General features: G+C 37.6%; 1 protein-coding gene across 7 annotated transcripts in view; it reads right to left on the bottom strand.

The window, feature by feature from the left end:
* The window catches only part of LOC138323759 (cilia- and flagella-associated protein 337-like), a 70,174-nt gene that overhangs the window by 4,667 nt on the left and 40,450 nt on the right, over positions 1–25,057 (bottom strand). For 6 of the 7 annotated variants that reach the window (XM_069268585.1, XM_069268584.1, XM_069268583.1 and 3 more), the window contains 20 exons: positions 18,525–18,774; positions 18,079–18,225; positions 17,724–17,786; positions 17,176–17,401; positions 16,543–16,589; positions 16,238–16,375; positions 15,892–16,101; positions 15,143–15,334; positions 14,650–14,913; positions 13,976–14,140; positions 13,437–13,589; positions 12,973–13,157; positions 12,602–12,787; positions 12,223–12,359; positions 11,639–11,784; positions 10,019–10,189; positions 9,624–9,708; positions 8,957–9,096; positions 6,325–6,426; positions 5,476–5,625 (listed from right to left, as the gene is read on the bottom strand). In XM_069268585.1, coding sequence (XP_069124686.1) covers positions 5,476–5,625; positions 6,325–6,426; positions 8,957–9,096; positions 9,624–9,708; positions 10,019–10,189; positions 11,639–11,784; positions 12,223–12,359; positions 12,602–12,787; positions 12,973–13,157; positions 13,437–13,589; positions 13,976–14,140; positions 14,650–14,913; positions 15,143–15,334; positions 15,892–16,101; positions 16,238–16,375; positions 16,543–16,589; positions 17,176–17,401; positions 17,724–17,786; positions 18,079–18,225; positions 18,525–18,774 — 3,157 coding nt within the window. The remainder of the gene's footprint in view (positions 1–5,475; positions 5,626–6,324; positions 6,427–8,956; positions 9,097–9,623; positions 9,709–10,018; positions 10,190–11,638; positions 11,785–12,222; positions 12,360–12,601; positions 12,788–12,972; positions 13,158–13,436; positions 13,590–13,975; positions 14,141–14,649; positions 14,914–15,142; positions 15,335–15,891; positions 16,102–16,237; positions 16,376–16,542; positions 16,590–17,175; positions 17,402–17,723; positions 17,787–18,078; positions 18,226–18,524; positions 18,775–25,057) is intronic. The other variant, XM_069268586.1, reaches the window with a different exon arrangement.

The following is a 25,057-nucleotide window of genomic DNA, read 5'->3' as shown; positions in this document are numbered from 1 at the left end:
TAAGCAGTTATTTGACCTCTTATCAATCAGTTAAAACAACAACAACAACAACAAAAATATATAGAAATGCAAAAGAGAATTGTTGTTATACCATCATTTGGTTTACAAAACATCACCGGATGCGGCATATGATTGTTATTTTTTTCCAAACCACTGACACTACAGTTTCCTGGTGTCTCGGAATTTCCTGAATATAACATTGGCTATTGACGATTTATATCTTAACAAATTTGAATTTAAAGTTGGCTGAATATCTAAGTAGGACTTCAAAATAATTCATTTTCATGTTCGAATTATTGTAGACTAGTAGCCTCTCAAACTGAATTATTACAGCAAAACGCCAACTAATAGCTATAGGGTATCAAATTAAAATTCTGCAAATACCATGACACTTTTCGAAACATGTTGTGTCTTTTAGAATGAACACATCTATTATTTACTTCCTGTGTATAACGTTAGGAAATATAAGATGGTTACTACAGTGTCACATATTTCTTTCACTAGTTCTTAATGATAATCATTTTCGTTGTGCGTGCTTTCTCCCCAGAGTGTCGTCTTCGACCTCGATGACCCGATGTGACATTACATTATCGGGTTACCATCGTGGTTCTAACTTGTCAACCGTCCATGATATAACATCAGAAACATCGGATTCCGGGATGTTGGAGCTCTTCCTCTTTCCTACCTAGTTTCACCTAGATTCACATATCGTATATGATGTTCCAGACTTCCCCGGCATTATGGAAAAGACACCAGATCCACATTCTGCGGAGGGTTGGGTTGGTTCTCCTTAATTCGTATGAAGCACAATTCCTCATTCTTGTGAACCTCAGTAACCATAGGTGGCACAGGTGGATTCTTTGAGGTCATAGATGAGGTCTGCAGTGAAGTTTCAATCTTTGCCAAGTCTGGAAAGCACTGTAGAGAACTTTTTACTTGAGAGTCTTCAATGTTCTCTTTACGCATACACCAGATGTGACACAACCAGCACCTTCAAGGGAGTGGGAAAAGTCAGACCAATGAAAAGCATTTAACATTTATGGCCTCATTAATGACCTCGATATCACCTGTGCCATTTATGGTTGCACGAGGGTCCACACGATTGATGAATAGTACTTCATACGAATTATGGAGCTATGCGCTAAGGAGAACTAATGAATGTGGATCTGGTGTAATTCCCATCATGCCGGAGAAGTCTGAAACAGCATATATGTACGATATGTTAGAATCTGAAAGAGATCCCACATCTCTGAACCTGTTGTTCCTGATATGAACTCTTGCCATGGATGGGTCATAAAAGAAGACAGGCTAGAACAACACTGGCAATGTAGTGTCACATCAGCTCATCGACATCGAAGACGACGCTCTGACTTTCAACGAATTGGATACCGATATCTCGATTACTCTGATTCGGACTGCATGTGCCAGCTACCAGATATGCCGAGTCTCTTCAGTGGATAGTGCAGTGAGGCGAGAAAGCACGCGCAATGATAATGGTTATCATTGAGAACCAGTGAAAGACATATGTGACACTGTAGTAACCATCCTACATTTTGCTTATGCTATGCATAGAAAATAAACAATGAATCTGCTCATTTTCAAAGACACAAACGTTTTGGAAACTGTTAATGATATTAACGGAAACACAAGCTTAGCTTAGGTTACATTTGTTACGCTATCATTAGGCGTTGTGCTATAATAATTATTTTTGAGGCGCTGCTAATCTACACAATTGAGGGTATAACAATAATTTTTTTTGCATTCCTGTATATTTTTGTTGTTGTTGTTGTTGTTTTTACTGATTGATAGGAGTTTAAATAACTGATTACGAGTAATAATTTGTTGTTGGGAAACATTTTTGCTGCGTCAAGCCAAGTATGAAAAATTTGCTGAAAAATCACCATTTTTGAGCTTAAAATCTTATTTTTTTCATTTCTTGCGTACAAATCACTACATATATTGATTATTTGGCCCTGATATGTATTTGTTGTTCTATTGTGGTCATTTTGATACCTCATTTGTCTACTTCAGTTGAAAAATATCAGTGTTATAACTATTTTGCATTTTTCAGTGAAATTCGAGATGGTGGCCATTTTGATGACGTCATAACCGGAATTTATACGATGTTAACATTGGTTTTTGTTGTTTTTGTTGCTTAAACTGATTGATAAGTGGTCAAAAAACTTATTAGAAATAATAGTTTGCTGTTGGGAAACATTTTTGCTGCGTCAAGCTAAATATGAAAAAAAATTGCTGAAAAATCTCCATTTTTGAGGTTAAAATCAGATTTTTTCATTTCCTGCGTAGAAATCACTACATATATTGGATTTTTTGGTCCTGATATGTATTTGTTGTTCTATTGTGGTCATTTTGATACCTCATTTGTCTACTTCGGTTGAAAAATGTCAATGTTATGACTATTTTTTTTCAATTTTTAGTCAAATTCGAGATGGCGGCCATCTTGATGACGTCATAACCGGAAGTTCATCCCAACTTATGCAATGTTAACATTTTGATTTGTGATCAGTGGGTCATAAGGGTTCAGAAAAATATTGGTTCGGAGGTTTGGGGGGGGGTGCATGTGGGACCCTCCTAGCCCATGGCCTATTACCTTTGTTTAGAGAGCCTGGGAGGGGGCACAGTTTACCATAACTTACCTTTGTTTGGAGGGCCTGGGAGGGGGGCACAGTTTACCATAACTTACCTTTGTTTAGAGAGCCTGGGAGGGGGCACAGTTTACCATAACTTACCTTTGTTTAGAGAGCCTGGGAGGGGGCACAGTTTACCATAACTTACCTTTGTTTAGAGAGCCTGGGAGGGGGGCACAGTTTACCATACTTACTTGTTTGAGGCTGGAGGGCACAGTTACCATTATTTGTTTAGAGAGCCTGGGAGGGGGCACAGTTTACCATAACTTACCTTTGTTTAGAGAGCCTGGGAGGGGGCACAGTTTACCATAACTTACCTTTGTTTGAGGCCTGGAGGGGGGACAGTTTACCATAACTTACCTTTGTTTAGGAGCCTGGGAGGGGGGCACAGTTTACCATGACCTTTGTTTGAGGCCTGGAGGGGGACAGTTTCATGACTACTTTGTTTGGAGGGGGGGGGCACAGTTTATCATGACTTACCTTTGTTTGGAGGGCCTGGAAGGGGGGGCACAGTTTACCATGACTTACTTTTGTTTGGAGGGCCTGGGAGGGGGGCACAGTTTACCATGACTTACTTTTGTTTGGAGGGCCTGGGAGGGGGGACAGTTTACCATGACTTACTTTTGTTTGGAGGGCCTGAAAGGGGGAGCACAGATTATCATGACTTACCTTTGTTTAGAGAGCCTGGGAGGGGGGGCACAGTTTACCATAACTTACTTTTGTTTGGAGGGCCTGGGAGGGGGGACAGTTTACCATGACTTACTTTTGTTTGGAGGGCCTGGGAGGGGGGACAGTTTACCATGACTTACTTTTGTTTGGAGGGCCTGGGAGGGGGGACAGTTTACCATGACTTACTTTTGTTTAGAGAGCCTGGGAGGGGGGCACAGTTTACCATAACTTACCTTTGTTTTGAGGGACTGGAAGGGGGAGCACAGTTTATCATGACTTACCTTTGTTTAGAGAGCCTGGGAGGGAGAGCACAGTTTAACATGACTTACCTTTGTTTGGAGGGACTGGAAGGGGGAGCACAGTTTACCATGACTTACCTTTGGTTGGAGGGACTGGAAGGGGGAGCACAGTTTATCATGACTTATCTTTGTTTGGAGGGACTGGAAGAAGGAGCACAGTTTATCATGACTTATTTTTGTTTGGAGGGACTGGAAGGAGGGGCACAGTTTATCATGACTTACCTTTGTTTGGAGGGCCTGAAAGGGAGAGCACAGTTTATCATGACTTACCTTTGTTTGGAGGGACTGAAAGGGGGAGCACAGTTTACCATAACTTACCTTTGTTTGGAGGGACTGAAAGGAAAGCACAGTTTATCATGAGTTACCTTTGTTTGGAGGGCCTGGAAGTAGGAGCACAGTTTACCATAACTTACCTTTGTTTGGAGGGACTGGAAGGGGGAGCACAGTTTATCATGACTTACCTTTGTTTGGAGGGACTGGAAGGGGGAGCACAGTTTATCATGACTTACCTTTGTTTGAAGGGACTGGAAGGGGGAGCACAGTTTATCATGACTTACCTTTGTTTGGAGGGACTGGAAGGGGGAGCACAGTTTATCATGACTTACCTTTGTTTGGAGGGACTGGAAGGGGGAGCACAGTTTATCATGACTTACCTTTGTTTGGAGGGACTGGAAGGAGGAGCACAGTTTATCATGACTTACCTTTGTTTGGAGGGACTGGAAGGGGGAGCACAGTTTATCATGACTTACCTTTGTTTGGAGGGACTGGAAGGAGGAGCACAGTTTATCATGACTTACCTTTGGTTGGAGGGACTGGAAGGAGGAGCACAGTTTACCATGACTTACCTTTGTTTGGAGGGACTGGAAGGGGGAGCACAGTTTATCATGACTTACCTTTGTTTGGAGGGACTGGAAGGGAGAGCACAGTTTACCATGACTTACCTTTGTTTGGAGGGACTGGAAGGGGGAGCACAGTTTACCATGACTTACCTTTGTTTGGAGGGACTGGAAGGGAGAGCACAGTTTACCATGACTTACCTTACCTTTGGTTGGAGGGACTGGAAGGGAGAGCACAGTTTATTATGACTTACCTTTGTTTGGAGGGACTGGAAGGGAGAGCACAGTTTATCATGACTTACCTTTGTTTGGAGGGACTGGAAGGGAGAGCACAGTTTATCATGACTTACCTTTGTTTGGAGGGACTGGAAGGGGGAGCACAGTTTACCATGACTTACCTTTGGTTGGAGGGACTGGAAGGGGGAGCACAGTTTATTATGACTTACCTTTGTTTGGAGGGACTGGAAGGGGGAGCACAGTTTATTATGACTTACCTTTGGTTGGAGGGACTGGAAGGAGGAGCACAGTTTATCATGACTTACCTTTGTTTGGAGGGACTGGAAGGGGGAGCACAGTTTATCATGACTTACCTTTGTTTGGAGGGACTGGAAGGGAGAGCACAGTTTACCATGACTTACCTTTGTTTGGAGGGCCTGGAAGGGGGAGCACAGTTTACCATGACTTACCTTTGTTTGGAGGGCCTGGAAGGAGGAGCACAGTTTATCATGACTTACCTTTGTTTGGAGGGACTGGAAGGAGGAGCACAGTTTACCATGACTTACCTTTGGGTTGGAGGGACTGGAAGGGGGAGCACAGTTTACCATGACTTACCTTTGTTTGGAGGGCCTGGAAGGAGGAGCACAGTTTACCATGACTTACCTTTGTTTGGAGGGACTGGAAGGAGGAGCACAGATTACCATGACTTACTTTTGTTTGGAGGGCCTGGAAGGGGGAGCACAGTTTACCATGACTTACCTTTGGTTGGAGGGACTGGAAGGAGGAGCACAGATTACCATGACTTACTTTTGTTTGGAGGGCCTGGAAGGGGGAGCACAGTTTACCATATCTCTGTGTTATGGTAAAATCCACATCCTCTGCTAGCCTGTTCCTTCTGTCCATACGACATGTCTTCATACTCTGTAACTGTCGGGCTACCTTGGAGCCAAGGAATGTCTGTAAATGGGTATAAACACATAAATTAGCTCCAAAGTATAACAAAAATGAATGTCCCTTTTGAGGCATCAGCTGAAATGTAATTTTTTTTTAATTCATTGATCAATCACAATCTTTAGTAATTTATTTTTGTAACTGCTATTGTCTCCATATGAAATAGAATGAGATGAGACAGGACAGATATAGGTAACACTGTAGTGCCTCCAATTCATGCTTGGGCATAAAAACATTATTTAGCTGAAAAATATAATTAATTTCAACAGTAATTAAAACCTTTTATTAATTTATTCAAATTCATCATTTTTGATGGTATCAGTCTGTCAACTTTTCTCTTTAATTCACTTAAAAACAAAAAAGGCTTAGAGATATTGATATTGTACCAATAACATGTCTGGACAAATGACTACCAGATTTGTTCAAATGATAACCTTGACCTTCAAATTAAATGGACTTCCAAGTATTTTGTGTCTATATTATGCACCTCAATTAGCAGGTGGGCAATTCAGGCCCATTTAGGACCATTGTCTATAGACATCTAGACAATTTTACCCAGACTTTCATAAAATTCATACATACTTTGTTTTTCTTTTCTTTTTCTCAATATTTACAGACAAACTACATAAATACCATTAGAGTCAAAACAATGATTAGAAAACACAATAAGAAAGCATGCAATAAGTTAACATTAGACACACCTACCTTGGAGCGCTCAGGTCGAAGTGACCCAAGGTCAATAGTCTGTGCCCTGACCTTGAGGTTAAGGTTGTGACCCCCATCACCAAGTGTCGTTAACGTGGGAGCCTGTATGGGCAACAACTGCCATAGTGCAAAAACAACTAACACAAACAGAGTGTTGACACAAAATCCATACCTTCCAAATACCAATGCCAGGGTATCTATCTATCAAGTAGCTCAAAAGTCGCTCTGTTTTGGTTAAAATAATATGTTCAGATCTAAAGTTTAGGACATACACGACCATGCTTCTAAAATTTGTTGAACAATAAGGGGGTTTTTATATCCCAAAACAAAGAGGGTAAAGTACAATTTGACGAGAGTTTCGTGAGATCATAATCACCGCAAGGTGGGACTACACGACGGTAAAGTGTACTTTACAATTGTCGTTTTGGGATCTTGAACCCCTGTATTGGTTCCTACTTTCAGAAATGTAATTACTCTCTTCAAAATGTGATGTGTTCTTCCCAAAACCCTTTGGATGAAAATATCATGTTCAACTAGCTTACAAATCATAAGCCAATGTTCTCTTCTAGACTTATTTTCAAAGTGGAATCGTCTTCCAGTCTAAGAATTTATAGGAGTATCATATATTTCTCCCCACATACGAAGTATTTACATGTATGAAGCTTTGTCCCATTCTTCTTTCATGTAAAACTGATTTATTTTATTTGGTTTCTGTATCAAGTTCTCCGTTATGCTCCTACATACTCTATTATATTATAATGTCTTTATTCCCTCAAGCAGCATCATTAATTTCTCCATCGGTTCTCCAGGTAGTGATGCAGTATGTCAGAGTTAATAAAGTTAGTTTAAATCTAGAATGTATACCCCTTCTCCACTGGCATTGGTCAATTGGTCAGTTAGCTGGTCAGTCAAGCAATCTAATGTCTGATTATATTAGGGTCACCAAACCACCACAAACACACACAAACCAAATTTTAATAAAAATAGTTATTAAAAATAAAAATGATAAAAAAAAAGGATTAGTTTTCAAAAAACACAGCTTTAACACGATAAGTTAAAGATGCTCCACCGCCGACAGAGCATAAATGATATTCATAATGTGAATAATAATTGGTGTTTAATCGTGTATATATATGTCTAGTTAACACAAAATATAATACAAAATAATTTATTTTGCCTTTGGTGCATGCGCAATCAGTACATCATACCATATAGGATATAGTGCAACGAAATTTTTTCAGGATGCAATTAATTATTTTTGATATTCAAAACTTGAAGTAAAATTAGAAGCTCAAACTTTTCAACAATGGTAATGGTGTAAAGCAAGTAACTTTTGTAACTGAAGAAAAATACTAAGTTGTCTGCTCCTGTTTTTGATAGTGAAAAAATACCATTGTCAGCGGTGGAGCATCTTTAAGCTTCAAATTTTAATTACTACATCAAAAAAGTCTGATTAAAATACAATCTCCCTTCTCACTTCATTATTTCATTGTATGATATCTAAATATATCAATTAACCAATTAGGTAGTGTATTTTTTGGTGCTTATGAAGACCCTTAATTAGGACTTGAGGATGATAGTAAAAGACATAACAATATCAATAGAAACGTACAAAATACAAATTACATCAATGATAGAACTGTTGATAAATATTCACTGTTAAAATTCAATTTAATTTCAAATTTCAATTAATAAAACCATCTATATTAGCTATTTTCATTTGCATTTTGTGCTGCAACTTTGCAAGTTGTCAATAATGTGCCAGATATGATAGAAATTTTACTATTTTTGAAGACTTAATCACTATAAACACTTAAAGTATTCCATCAATAAAATAAATTCCTCATGTAGAAGTTACTGTGTTGCTGTTAGCCTCAAGATAAAATCAAATTATCCTTATAACCTGATAATGCTAGTGCATTATTTCTTTAAGTGATTGAGTCTTACTCTTGAGAACATATATGGATCATTGCATCATTTGTTTAAAAGAGCTGTTAAGTTAAAACTATTCAGAGAAAACATTGTAATTTTTGCATGCAAACAATTAAATGATAAAACCCATCAATATATTCTCCATTCTCGATACTCTAGGGGTTCCGATCACTTACAATCTCTACACCCCTGGACTATCTCATAGTAAAATTTGAGGCAACAGAACACATCAGGTCCTTTGATGTACATCAAAAGAGCCAACAGTACACTGTGGTTGACTATGTGGCTTTGAAGTTGTGTGTCACTATCTCTGTAATCTTCAAAGAAACTTTTTGCAGGCCTGTGATTGGTTCAAATTTGTTCCCCTGATCTGCCTTCAATTTTACTATAGTCCAGCTAGGGTATAGAGATCGGAACTCCTGGAATATCAAGGATGTGCATTCTCCCAAGAGAAGAGAACTCTATAAATCGTTACCTTCGACCCTAGCATTTTATCTTCTATATGAATTATCCTGACCTAGCTGTGAATGTTGCTGACAAGCCTTGTTACCCTAGATTATACATATATTCTGTACTTATACACCATCATCAAAAAGTAAGGGGAGAGAACTCTGTAACAACACCAAAAATAGTATAAAAAGTTAGGTACTATACCATACAACATCACCACAACGTATAAAGGATCATCCCCTGTACTGACCTCTACAGACTCCTCATCTGCTTCCTCCTCTTCCTCCTCCTCTACCTCCCCATTTTCTTTATTTTCCTCCTGACCTTTGACCTGTTCATTTTCTGTTTCTACCGTGATATCTGATTTGTCTTTATTATTCGTCTTCTCTTCTGTAATATTAAATCATATACATCTATATTTACACTTTTATTGCAACCCAACTATGTAACCTTACCAGACAAAGCAGGCGTTCACCAGTGTATGAACTGCCAACTGCTTATTTTGACGTCATTATCAATATGATCACAGGAAATGGATGTCCAAATGAATTGTTTATTCATGTCCAAATGAATTGTTTATTCATTATAGATGCAAAATCTCATGAGATTTTATCATAATTTTTTTATCAAATGTAAATATAATCATTGGACTGCATTCCGTTGGCAATTATGGGAGCATGAATGCCAACTGGACAGCAGCAAATTAAACATGAAGTGCTAGCAGGCTTCATTTAATTTGCTTCTCCTATGATCAATTTGGGCCCCATAGCAATACAGTCCTGTGGTAGACAGTGCTTGTGTGTAAAGTATTGTCCATATGATTTATGACAAAATATTTCAATATATTAGATATGTTAAGTACAACTGCATATTTTACCATAATAATGGAGTCAAATACAAATCTTGATTCTCCTTACCATCTAATTTACTAATTCCTGTTTCATTCCATGGAGTCTTTGGATGACACCAAGTCTTCTTGTTCTTCAGGTTCCACAACTTTTTCTGTAATATAAAAGTATACATAAGATGTGGGATATAACAATGATATAAAATTTGTAGGTTACAATATCACTTCCGTCAAAGAGCATTTGTAAATGCTTTAAGACGTTGAAGACCTAATTGCCTCCAGATTCATTGGAAACAAGATCCACCAATCAGAGGTCATGGCAGCCATCTTGAATAATGTACAAGTTATTTGCAATTGTTATAGGAATGGCAAATATGGAATTAGTCATCACAAATCAAAAAATTCATTGTTTCCCTACAATTAAGAACATACTGTGAATGTCTTCACACAGAAACATCTGCCTACCTGACCAAAGGTGCCGATATAGTGACCCTCCATTGTCCAGAGTCGTGCTGTTTTATCTGTGGAGGCTGTCAGGATGAACTCTCCAGCCTCGTGTTTGACGTATTCTACACTGACCACAGCGGAGTCATGGGCCTTGAAGGACACATTCAGTGGGGGACATGTCTTAACTCTCTGTAAACAAATAATAAGAAGTCATTCACCTTGTATAATGATTATAGGGCCAGGACAGGATGGGACACACAAGACAGATAACAATACTGCTCCCACCACCTGCTTTTTATGGTGGCCATAACAATACAGTATGGTTGCTAAGATCTGTAGAGAAGGTATTGAAACAATAGCTAGCTACCAGTCACCAACTATCAATAGCTAGCTACCGGTCACCAACTCTCAATAGCTAGCTACCGGTCACCAACTCTCAATAGCTAGCTACCAGTCACCAACTCTCAATAGCTAGCTACCAGTCACCAACTCTCAATAGCTAGCTACCAGTCACCAACTCTCAATAGCTAGCTACCATTCACCAACTATCAATAGCTACCTACCGGTCACCAGCTATCAATAGCAAGCTACCGGTCACCAACTCTCAATAGCTAGCTACCAGTCACTAACTATCAATAGCTAGCTACCGGTCACCAACTCTCCATAGCTAGCTACCGGTTACCAACTATCAATAGCTAACTACCAGTCACCAACTATCAATAGCTATTTACCGGTCACCAACTCTCAATAGCTAGCTACCGGTCACCAACTCTCAATAGCTAGCTACCAGTCACCAACTCTCAATAGCTAGCTACCAGTCACCAACTATCAATAGCTAGCTACCAGTCACCAACTCTCAATAGCTAGCTACCAGTCACCAACTCTCAATAGCTAGCTACCAGTCACCAACTCTCAATAGCTAGCTACCAGTCACCACCTCTCAATAGCTAGCTACCAGGTCACCAACTCTCAATAGCTAGCTACCGGCTCACCAACTATCAATAGCTAGCTACCAGTCACCAACTCTCAATAGCTAGCTACCGGTCACCAACTCTCAATAGCTAGCTACCAGTCACCAACTCTCAATAGCTAGCTACCAGTCACCACCTCTCAATAGCTAGCTACCGGTCACCAACTCTCAATAGCTAGCTACCAGTCACCAACTATCAATAGCTAGCTACCAGTCACCAACTCTCAATAGCTAGCTACTGGTCACCAACTCTCAATAGCTAGCTACCGGTCACCAACTCTCAATAGCTAGCTACCGGTCACCAACTCTCAATAGCTAGCTACCAGTCACCAACTATCAATAGCTAGCTACCAGTCACCAACTCTCAATAGCTAGCTACCAGTCACCAACTATCAATAGCTAGCTACCAGTCACCCAGTCACCACCTCTCAATAGCTAGCTACCGGTCACCAACTCTCAATAGCTAGCTACCAGTCACCACCTCTCAATAGCTAGCTACCAGTCACCACCTCTCAATAGCTAGCTACCTGTCACCACCTCTCAAACAGTTTTATTTATGAGTTCACATCAACAGAGAAAATTTCTCTATGTTCCCCTATTTGATGGTGGTGATGTAATTATATCGTATATTCATGGATCAGTATTGAGGACATAAACAGATAGGTTACCCTCTCTGTGGTGTGGAGACAGTACTCGGTGATGTCCCAGGATTTGACTTGTCCTGTTGTGTCTCCGGTGATGAGACAGGAATTACTGGGGTTTGTACACATGGCCAGTACAGACTCATCCTTAGTGTCCGGTACATAGAAATAACCTGCAAATATACAACAATTCAGAAAAACAGTTCAAATGCGTACCCAGTAACATTTTCATATCATAAACTAGAAAAGAAATTTTCAATTTTTTCCGTTAATCACCAAGAATCAGTAATTTTACCACAGAATTTCTTTGTAGAAGCTGGTGGCTAGCTCACAGATAACATGGTGGAACAGTTAATTAGGGTCTATCCCAAGAATGATCAGTAACTATGAAATTGAGGACATCATCAGTAATAGTATTCCATCTCTTGTCTTGTTGTCAACATACATCACCAGGTTTAGATAACTCACCCACCTTGTGTTTGGCAGCAAACAGACATGAACAGGAGGAGATAACTCATCCATTTTGGGTTTGGCAGAATAAAGATACCACCAGGGGGAGATATGTATTGTATTTGGTGGTTAACGGACACAACCAAGGGGAGGTAACTGACCCATTTCGTGTTTGGCAGTGAACAGACACCACCAGCGTAGGTAACCAGCCTCACTGGACACCAGCATGGCGACCTCTAACCCTCGGCCTACACAGCGGGACCGTAGAAACAGGAGTTTATCTACAGGGACTGGCTGTCTGTAAATACAAAGGGATATATAGGGTATATCAACAGTAATACTTGGGCAATAAATACATAAAATATTGAGGTTCTAACATCTGAATAATTAAGTTAGACTTGTGACTAAGTATAATCATCTTGAAAAAGAGCTGATTGCCTGGTCATATTATATTTATTTATACCAATAATTATCATAGCATCATCCCAGGACTTACACGTATATAGAAAATACATCTGATGTCCATTATCAGAGACTTACCCTTTTGCTATTCTGTGTGACTTCCTGTGGCGAGAGTTTGGCCGCGACAGGAGAGTATTTGAGGAAGGTCGGGGGTCAGAATTTGTCTGTGAGGATTTCACCATCTGTGCTTCCTCTAACATGTCCATTGTACTGTAACTACTGAGGAAGCTGTGCTGCTCCTGTATCGCCTCAATCTTCTTTGTTCTGATAACAACATTAGAAAACATTAAATCATACTGTTACCTGAGAAAGTCTACATAGCAAAAACACAAGTCCATTAGTACTAAAGTTTGTGGTAACAAGAATTTCTGATATGAGAATATGTAGCCTACAATTTAAGCTATGGTGCTGAAACTAATTTTCTATTTTTTACAGTTAGAGTAACATACATGTCTGGTTTCTGTCCTCGGCGAAGCCTTACAAAGATTTTCTCCGTCTCTAGGTCCCACACCGTAATCTCGCCATCAAAACCACCGGTGGCCAGGAACTGAGGCAAGCAGAAGTCCATTGAGAGTATGTCGTCAGCATGGAGTTGTCCCCCCTTCCAGTCAGTGTTGGCTGGTACATACAGGTTCTGTGATAGCAAAATCTATGTGCTATTATAGCTTGTAATGAAAAAAGATCAAACTAAAATAATGTTTCCTTACTTCAACTCCATATTAATATTTGTTCAATAGTAATTAACACACTCTTATGAATTGCCAAGAAAGCTCACAATTGTTCTCAATTGTAACAAAACAAATGCATACAAGTCATTGGTGACAATATTTATCATTAACAGTCAATCATTTCACTAAAAGTGATGTAAGTGTACAAGCTAAATTGTTGTGTAAACCTTCTAACAAAAACTTACATCAGCGTCTGAGTCATCATAAACTATGATTTTGCGACTCCAGCCGACAGCTAGGATGATGTTTTTATCCATGACAGGCACTATCCCAGTGACCTCAGCCTCCCCAACAGCCTCTAACTTGTGGAGATTATGTCCATTCTGGAAGTTCCACACCTGCAGAAGTAGCAATACCATTTGTATCAATAATTTTTTAATAATTTTTTTTTTTTAAATGTTGATATGAATTTCCTAGCAAATGCATTCCTCTTTTAATGTTTTCTATCTTTGTTTGAATAAAAGTTCCTGTTGTACCTGGTAATAATGACCTTAATTTACAATGCAGTGTCCCCATGATTAGCCTCCTGCAATACTTACCTTAATGGTATCTGCAATTATGAACCCCTTGAGATTTTTACCTTAATTTGAACTGTTATGAGCCTCTGTGATATTTACCTTAATTCTTCCATTACAAGTCCCTGTGATATTTACCTTAATCGTACCATCACAAGCCCCTGTTATTTTTACCTAATTGTACCATAACAAGCTCCTGTGATTTTTACCTTAATTGTTCCATTACGAGCCCCTGTGATGAGCCTCCTCCAGGATTCGTCGAACACCATACATGTGATTTCCTCCTCCCCGTGAGCATTAGAGAACACAATGGCTTTACTACCGCTCTCTAGGTCCCATACAGCAATGTTGGACGAGTCACAGCCAGTCACAACCTTTTATAAATCCAGGATTTTTTTTCACTATATCTCTATATTCAGGCAATTAATCAAAGTACATATACAAGACAATTTAACCACTGTAAGTCTCACACTAGTTAACCTACATATATTTGGGTATGATATTTCACAACTCTACAGTAATTGAGTCCAAACCAGCATTGCCTAAAATTTTGGTCAAACGTATCATGTAGATTACAGTGACCTAGTTTTGGTATGTGATGAATTCTCTGACCTTGTTGTAACCCTATACCAAGTATGAAGTACCTAATGATATAGGAGACACAGGACAATTTTTTTTCTTAATTTGAGGTCACTGTGAGGTTTTAATATAGCTCACAGTAATCTAGATTTAAGATATGTGGCACGTTGTCTCAGTGAGATTGACCAATATACAAGTATGAATTATGTTCCAATCCATTACAGGAATCAAAACAGAAAAAACAGTCTCCAACAATTGCAATGAAATACCTTTATTATCTACCTTATCGGCTAGTTTCCCATACCTGTTTGAACAGTTGGTTGTAGATGGCTGAACAAAGCTGAGTGTCATGTGTAGAGACTGACTGTTGTTTAGGCAGGTGTGTCTGTCCCAGCTTCAGCATCCCTATATAATCGTTACAGGTAACAATGAGAGCATCCTGGGGTGACAACTGTAGGTGCATGGGGAACTGTCCATGCTCCGGCATCCGGCCGTGGATACTACTTGGGAATTTCAGCACCACCGTCTGTAGACAGGTGTGTTCTCTTATGTCCCACACCTTAACCACCTACAGGTAATAAAATTAACACTTATTAATTACTTTCCTACACAGGAAATCATATTTTTGACTATAAAAGGAAATACAAAGAAAGTAAGTTTGAATTGAAATAACAAGGGTCAGATATGGTATAATATGAAAAACTGAAAGTTCAATGTAGTTTCAATCATTTTCAATGAAATACACAATGAAAATTATCGATGAAACACCTGATTTTAGGTAATTCTGCAGAACTTACAGCATCTTTAGAATAGCTGAACACTTGCATAAGGCCTTCGTGAATCTTTACTCCGATGACTCCTGTAGAATGACCTTCTAACACGGCAATAGGTCGGCTAGCTACATAGGCGTTCCATATACGAATAATGTGATCCAAGCTCCCGGTCACAAGAATGTTTAAATTTTGATTATAATCAAAACATTCTATGCCCTACAATATCAAAAATTAAAACCAATATTGGATACTTATGAACTATTTAATATAGTTAAAGTTTCGAGTGTTTAAAAACCACTTCATGCATATTGAACACAACTTTTATAATTTTGCTGTTGAACACATTTTTTCCCCTTATTTTTTGTTTATTTTCTATGTTGACCACATATTGTTTACCTTTTCGATGTTGAACACTTATTGTTTACCTTTTCGATGTTGAACACATATTGTTTACCTTTTCGATGTTGAACACATATTGTTTACCTTTTCGATGTTGAACACATATTGTTTACCTTTTCGATGTTGAACACATATTGTTTACCTTTTCGATGTTGAACACATATTGTTTACCTTTTCGATGTTGAACACATATTGTTTACCTTTTCGATGTTGAACACATATTGTTTACCTTTTCGATGTTAAACACATATTGTTTACCTTTTCGATGTTGAACACATATTGTTTACCTTTTCGATGTTGAACACATATTGTTTACCTTTTCGATGTTCAACACATATTGTTTACCTTTTCGGTGTTGAACACATATTGTTTACCTTTTCGATGTTGAACACATATTGTTTCTTGAGTTTGTTGATGTCGGAGATGACGATGGATCGGTTAGGTGAACTAGTTGATGAGATGATGGAATTTTTACTATGGATATATTGCACTTGTCGGATGAGATGAGGTGGGATCTGTTGTACTTTATCGTGTAAAATTTTTTCGTGGCCTACGTAACGAGAATGTCCTCCTTTCTCTACTTCCTGTTAAGAAACAGAAAACAATGGTAAGAAGATCATTTTGCTCATTCAATAAAATAGCGCGTGAGACCATTTTTGAGAACACCAGAAAGACATACTGTAACTCCTAACAGGGCTAGGAACAAAATTTATTACTTACACTCCAGAATATCTTTTGAGCTCCATCTTCACTTTTAAAAGCAGTTTCGAAGAGTTGAGTGAGAGGTTTTTTGAAATACAACACATGAACAGCACCAGCATCTACACCAAATATGAGCACGGACATCGCAGCAGGATTCTGGTGGACACAATAGAATACAATAGTGAAGAATTCTGAGAATGAATTGGAACTTTGTAACATCTCAATTTCTGCAACTATGCCCAATGGCCTAAAATTATATTTAGATTGCAAACAAAGGATTACAATTAATCTGTTAGAAATTTTTTATTAAATGGCTAACTTACCTTTTTGTCATACCAATAGTCAAAGCAATATGGGACATCAGACATGGCTGAAATTATAAAATTAATATGTGAACTTTATAAAACAATGCTAGTTGCAAAATTGATACTGTGTATATCCTTACATAAATTCTTTTCAAGTTAGTATGAAAATAAAATGTTGAAAATTTTACATTGAGGAACTATTATAAAGGCACATCTTGCCTGTAGATAAAAATATATAGTACACCTATATTATTAGATACTGCCTAGAGCTAGAATGTCTTATTACTGACTTTTTCATATGTATCTTTAACTTATATCCAGCAGAAGTTAAGCAAGCCCAGCTGTCACCATACACGCTTACATAGACATTCAGTGAGGAAGGAACATGTCAGATCTGAGCATGAACAATGTGAAATGCAATGTCACATGCAACTATCAGGGCAATTTGATTGACAGCTGGCAAACCCTCAGACTTCACCATTACCTTCTAAATTGTTACATCATGTGTTTGCAAGCATTAATGTTATATTTTTTCTAAGAAAAACAGGTGAGTTTCAGTCACAAAATAATTGCATCACAATGAATACCTCTGCAAGGGAGATAATTCTGTAATATACAAAGATAAAATATTTGAGCAAAAAATATCCTTACCAAAAAGGTTATACTCCTCAAACCACTGGTTCGTAGAACAGTCAAAGATACGGATGTCACGGCTGGTGGATGCCAGCGCTAATTTGTTACAGTTCGGTAGATATATGGCGTCGGTTACCCACATCTTAAACCGACGTTTGGGAGCATTAAGTTCTGCGTCATCATCAGATATTGTGTAGGCTTTCTCCATGACCATATTGTTCTGCCATACTGTGATCGCTCCCTCCTGAATCAGAAATCATACTTTGGAAAATTATATTGAAGTGTCTTCTGAAAACTTGCTGAAAAACTCAAAATTTCAGTGAAATTGCTGAAAAACTCAAAATTTCAGTGAAATTATCAGAGGACTCCAGTAAAATGATGTGAAAATATCAATTGAAACTAATGGAGGATTCAACATTTCCTTGAAAAAGATTGCAGAATCCAAATGTACATTACTAAAGTGACTCAAAACTTCAGCAAAATTGCTGAAAGATTTAAAATTAAATTCAAGGCAAATAGTATGGACAGCACCTGTATAATGGATATTGACAAGAACATCTACTTACCTTACTGACAGTGACGTAACGACTGGGGTTCTCTGATGCCAGGACCTTTGTGGACTGTTCTTGCTAAAAACAAATTTTATAAGTTTTATTAATAGGCAATGAGACAATTAGCGTAAGATATCATTTCGATAAACTTCTATGATTAAAAGATAAATTAATTACATTAATATCACTCTAATTTTGTATTCAATTCTATAATTTATGGATTATACTAGATAATCTCATGTTTCAGTTTCTTTCACTTTTGACCTATTGATTGCACTATGGACATCTACACTTGTTTGCACTTAATCTGACTTTATTAAATCATATATATATATGTATATAAACAGCTTTGTAAATAATTTGATCTTACCTTGTTCTGTACAATATGTCTGATTTTGGGTTCCACCAGGAAGGGGATTTCTCTTTTTGTCCTCATGTAGTCGTTCTCTCTATACAGAAGTAACATGTAGGTACAGAACTCACTCCAGTCTACATATCCATCACAGGTTGTGTCTAACTATACAAAACAAAATGCAACAAAATGTAAATGCAATCAAAGAACTTCTCTGAAAATGAAAATATTTTATAACAAATTTTATAAAGAATATTTCTATATTACACAACATAGGTACATTGGGACTTAATAAATGTAACAGAAACTAGATATGATTGAAGACTCTAATGTCTCTGCCTCCAAATGACATGACTGGGTCAGATGTGATGTGGCACCATGGAAATGATATTGGTATTTAACACTAAATTCCCCCCTTCCATGACATGGACAAAAATGTACTGGTGTAAAAGTTGAAACCTCACCTTTTGGAAGAGTTTCTCCAAGTATTCGTCATACTCATGGGTCTCCAGGACACGACTAAATGCGTCCTTGAACTCGGCCATGTTCATAGCCCCAGGAACGCGTTTCTGGACCTTGGCTGGAAAATAGCTGGTGGCTTCCTGTAGAACAATGTCTGGGGGTTTGAAGTAGCTGAACTCCTTCATCAGCTTCTGTAGGTGGTGTAGCTTCATCAGCTCTTCCAGGCGTGTGTTGTTGTCCTTGTCCCCAAAGCTGTAAACAAAGGTCAAGGTTACTAAAATCTCAAAAGAGTCAAGGTTATTGAAATATGACATGGTTAATGATTGTTGAAATTTGAAACAGTCATGGTCATTTCAGACTACATCGCTTTTCCTTGTCTTCCTTGTCTATCAACAAATGTCAAGTTTATAAAAATATCAAAGTTCAAGGTCACAGAAATATCAAAGTGTGAAATGTATTTGTTAGTTAGACAATATTTCCTTGCCATTTTCACTAACTGTCAAGGTAATTAAAATGTCAAAAGGTCAACATCATATTGTAGACTGCATTACTACTTATGGTTTTTAAATACATGTACAAGAAATTCCTGCAGATTGTTGCATAAAAATAAAGGATCATATGAGCTGGGAATATCAGCTCTAGTTATTTCAGGAGTCTTGAATGAATAAGACTGATGTTCAATAAGCCTTGTTAACTACAAAATGTAACTTAAAAAATTTCTTTAATCCAAGGCTGTCTCTATTTCCTTCAGAGATCAGATTGTGCTATATAAGATTAACCTTTAAGAATTTTCATTCAAAGTTTCAGACGAAAGACAAGATAATGATAAATGGTTGAGATATTTGATTATAGGGTATCAATGATATCAAAACTTTCATTTTTAGAATGTATAATGTTGAAGGTCATGTCAGATGTGATATATAGATTACAGTATTAATAATGAATTGAAGTCGTCTGGAAACTGGATATCATGTTCAGTACATTGGATCACCAATGTCACGATGTTCAGAATGTCGGTGCAGTGAGGGTCGTCATTAATCTAAGACTATAGATTTATATATTTGGCATCAGGAATAAGGTAAATACATTGTGTATAACAATTCAATAGTCACCATTGTACACCACTTTAATCAATAGTCACCTTTCTAAGTCTATTGGGAAATTCTATCTATTAGAGCTAATATTTTGTATTGACATACATTTAACATTAAAATAAGTGCTACAGCTTAAATCCTTGTAGGTGCATTGCTGCCCTGTACAAATATACACATATACAATAACGCAAATTTTATTTCATTTCTACTACAAAAAAACAGAGAATTTAATTAAAAACAGAGAGAAAAAGCCTTGGTAGGATTTTTTTTTCATTTTAAAGCTTTTCATTCACACAAAATATTGAGTAAAAGGAGCATGCTTTGGTTCAGTCGGTAGAACTGTAGATTGCCACGTCAGAGACCCTGGTTTGATTCCTGATCGGGGCACTCGACAGGAATGTATATTTTCCCTGTTCTTCTACAATTGAATTAAAATTCAACTTTTTTAAATAAGGGCTAAATTGTTGAACATCTGTACCAACTATAATTGATCACACCATATGATTTTACCAAAGGATTTTTTACCAGATTAGCTCATGGAAAACCCAGCGCATTGCAAAGCAATGAAGCTATAGCCCAATTTACACCTTCTCACATCTGATCAGGGTACCTTGGCAATTAATACCATAATTTTGTTAAGGTTTAGGTCTATGGCAGGTGATATGTAATATGTAAAGGTGCAGGATCAGGTTGATTGTCTGTGACTTATGTAGGTATAGTTCAATCGGAACAGCATCCTCTTACATTTGGTGCCATGACCAAACTCTGGTGTTTCAGGCATGGAGAAGATGCTTTGTAGGAGGATACCTGCACCCGAGATGATTAGGGAGTCCTTAAGACAAAGGGAGGAAAGAAAGTAACATTAAAATTTCTGGACTGTGTTGACCACAGGTGAACAGCTTAACAAATTGGCATAGCATATGGCACATGTTTTGGAAATTCCAAGTTCAAATTCCTGTCTGCCAGTGACTTTTCCTGCTCCTCTTACAATTTGACCACTGTACCACCTGGAAACGCATTAAAGGAATCCATATCCTCAGTTTTTTTTTTGGGGTTTTTTTTTTTTTTTTTTTTTTTTGCTTTTAGGACACAGCAGAACATTGTAAAATGTTGATCAGATATCTTAGTATTAATCAAAATTGTTTTCCTCAGAGAACATGCAGTGCTCAATCATCTGTGATGTTTCAGTGTAATGATGACTCCTATCAATTCCTAGAGACCTTTTATATTGGCTGTTACCAACACTTCCATGATTCCCAAACCAAATCAATAGATATCTAAATTCACTCACGTCATCAGGAGTTTTAAAGCCTTTTATCTATTCAATTACATTAGGTTGCCCACACACAGGTACGACTTTCAATTACTGATACACAGAAATGTGATTATATTGAAGGTCCCCACTGATAATTATACCAGCTAGCCAAACAAAGAATTCCAATTACAACTCCTGATGGTTCACCGAAATCTACCAGTTCAGTTTAATAACAAACAATATATCTTATACCTGATGGGACATGTAAAAAGTTATAACCCAAACCTCAGACCACTTTCTACAGGTTCCATGTGCTATCAAGTACATAAGACTATGGTATAATGTCAGCAATGTTACGGACATGATGTCTGGTGCAGTGGTTACTACCACTTACCTTTCACCTAGCCAGCTAGTAAGGTTATGGTGTCATCTGTCCAATCACATACATGTAGTTTTCTCTAGTTACTCTGGTTTCCTCCCACTCACACAGACTCATTACAGGCTTACAGCTGAGCCATCGAAAGTGATTTATATAATAAGAATTCAAATTTCCATTTATACCTCAGAGAAAAGTTCATTACTGAAGTATATTTTGACTGTATCGCAGTCTTCTTCAACCAAATGTGTTACTGAACACTTTTCAATACCACATTTGGCTGAAGAAGACTGTGCAATACAGTCGAAATACACTGTAAATAATTATCTTTTATGGAAAATTCATTCTCAACCTCATAACCATACAAGTGTTTCAGGGCCTTGTCTTTGTGATACAAACTTTGTTGAAGAAAGAATGTTAAATTGGACAACAGTGGTGAAGAAGCTCAAATGATTCGGTTGTTTCAGCATGTGCTGATTTTGCAAAGCACATTGAATAGCTGGTATTTACACATTAGTTTCTTTTTTTTCTTTGTTTAACATCCCATTAACAGTCAGGATGACTTACGAACATATGCCAGGTCTTTAAGGAAGATGTGAAGCCAGAGGAATGTCATCAACTTACAATCAGTACATGATAACTGCCCCAAAGGAAAAGGGGTTAAAAGAGACTACCTATATAGAAACAAAATGATTTACATGGGTTTCTATCCAATTTTCTATGAGGATTTACCAGAATACCATGTTCTGTGATAAATCACACAGATTGCAGTCTGTGACACTTACTATTATTGATAAGCCCTCTATGACCTGGTGTGGTTTGTCGACCTCGTTTATCGAGACAACAACCTTGGGGTGGACATAGCTAGCTATGTCTATATAAACAGGGCCTGATAAACTAACTCTTAACATACTTGGTACAAAACATGAACAAACATTGGTCTAACCTTACCATGTCATGTCCTCATGCTATCTGACTTCAGTTATTGTACATTGTGATGTCAAAGCACAAAACAAAATTAAACCCAAAACTAAAATAGTATCACAGCTATAGATCATAGATAAAATTGCTTCAAAGCATCTGCATGCACATTGCTAAATAATGCATGTATACCCATTAATTGGTTGATTTTTGTATTACATCATTTTCAACAGCCAATGTCATTTACTGAATCAATCACCAGGTTATACAGGTGGAGAAAACCCAGAATACCTGGAGAAAAACTATAACCAGCCGTCAGTACCTGGCAATTGTCCTAGGTTTCATTTTCAACAGCTAATGTTTAATGACTCACCAGGTTTTAGAGGAAGATAGAAGTCAGAGTATCTGGAGAAAATCTGCAACCAACTGTCAGTACATGGCAACTTTAATCCTAGGTTTTGAACTCACTACCCTGAGAGGTAGAGGACTTTTGATAATGTGTTGAGACATGTAAACCGCACAGCACTTCATCTAACTGAGAAACATAATTCATTGCTGTGATGCCATAAGTTTTATCTGTTCCTTATCAACTACTCCTCAAATTAAACTCTAGTAGCATTGGATGAAACTGTTCATTTCTTTTTTCATTCAAACACAAAAGAAAACAGAATTACAACACCAAAGTTCATATTTTCATCTGAAAAATCTAAATTAACAGACAACATTTTTCACTCTTTTATTACACATGAATTCATCAAGTATGTACTGTCGTGACATTCTGCTATCTTTTTAGTACTGTAGTATATTAAACAATATGTTTTGAAACGTGTGTAAACGGCCATCTCATTAATCCTTCATTTCATTTAGGTAAATATTGATTACTTAGACCAATTAATATCTCTAAATAAACTCTCCATAGCTGGAGAGGGAAATTAAACATAACATGTCCATTTCAACGAATCAATACACCTGGACAGGTATATCACCACAGGTAATTAACGATCCCCAGGTAAACAACCCCAGACGGGTGTAATTAACAAACAGGTAATTAAGGCCATAGGTGATACAATCATTTTAATGTCGATTGCATTAATCAAAGCAAAAAAAGCTATAATAGCATCATTCAATGATGAAATATTGACTTCCATCTATCTGTATGGGCTGGTATAGATACAGCAGATTGAGTGGGATAGTATCAGATGTCCACAGAAACATATCCGATATACCACCAAACGATTCATGACTATCATCCATAATCAAAATTAGATTTTAAGCAAAAGTTGTTAGACAAGAGTATGGATATTAGTCTGGCATTTGGTTACCAGAACAGTTACTCAGCTCTGATATCTGGTTACCAATACAGTTACCTATTCTTATAGCTCAACTTGTAGTATAGTTACTCAGCTCTGATATCTGGTTACCAATACAGTTACCTATTCTTATAGCTCAACTTGTAGTATAGTTACTCAGCTCTGATATCTGGTTACCCAATACAGTTACCTATTCTTATAGCTCAAATTGTAGTATAGTTACTCAGCTCTGATATCTGGTTACCAGCATAGTTACTCAGCTCCGATATCTGGTAACCAGTATAGCTACTCAGCTCTGATATCTGGTTACCCAATACAGTTACATTTCCTTATAGTAGAATAGTTATGCGGCTCTGATATCTGGTTTCCAATACAGTTACCTATTCTTATAACTCAAGTAGTAGTATAGTTACTCAGCTCTGATTATCTGGTTACTCAATACAGTTACCTATCCTTATAGCAGAATAGTTATGCAGCTCTGATATTTGGTTACCAATATAGTAACCCGGGTTACAATGACTCTTGGTAACAGTGCCAGTATTAGTCAGTTACCTACATTACTGAGTAAATTACCTACACTACCTAGTCAGTTACCTACATTACTGGGTCAGTTACCTACAATACTGAGTCAGTTACCTACATTACTGAGTCAGTTACCTACATTACTGAGTCAGTTATCTACATTACTGAGTCAGTTACCTACACTACTGAGTCAGTTACCTACATTACTTAGTCAGTTACCAACATTAATTACTGAGTCAGTTACCTACACTACTGAGTTAGTTACCTATACTACTGAGTCAGTAACCTACACTACTGAATCAGTTACCAACATTAATTAATGAGTCAGTAACCTACATTACTGAGTCAGTAACCTATAGTACTGAGTCAGTTGCCTACATTACTGAGTCAGTTACCTATACTACTGAGTAAGTAACCTACATTACTGAGTCTGTTACCTACACTACCCATTCAGTTACCTACATTACTTAGTCAGTTACCTACACTCCCTAGTCAGATACCTACATTACTGAGTCAGTTACCTACACTCCAAGCAAGTTACTTGTACTATTAACAGTTTACTGACAGCTTTAAAACACATCTGGTTATACAGATGACATGATAAAATCATTATCATTAAAGCCTATATAATTAAAATGTGTCAAGGGTAGATATTCATTGTAGTTATGGTGACAATAGATATAATTGAAATCTATCAATGAAGTATGTAAAACTAAACACAAGTTTGACATTCGACCCTGTCAGCATCAACAATACCTAGCACAGGCAATGTAGTTCATGGAGTATTAGGCACACTAAAAACACTTATAATGATGATTTCAATCAGGGAAATTCTTCAGCCTAATAGTCTGAACAATTGATGTCAGTTTGACCGAATTGTTCGTTTCGATTGAATTTTAACAATCAATTACCACATTTCTTACTAATGTCAGCGTGACTGTCAGAGTCGCTGAGGCGTAGAGATTTATTGTGTACTATTGATCCTAACAACGCTCATCTTTACAGCGGAGAAAGGAAATCTATTTTGCTTCTCATATCTGTATGAATAATTGACAGT

This window comes from Argopecten irradians, chromosome 5, assembly GCF_041381155.1.
Source record: "Argopecten irradians isolate NY chromosome 5, Ai_NY, whole genome shotgun sequence".
Lineage (NCBI taxonomy): Eukaryota > Metazoa > Mollusca > Bivalvia > Pectinida > Pectinidae > Argopecten > Argopecten irradians.
This window is presented reverse-complemented; position numbering and strand designations above follow the sequence as displayed.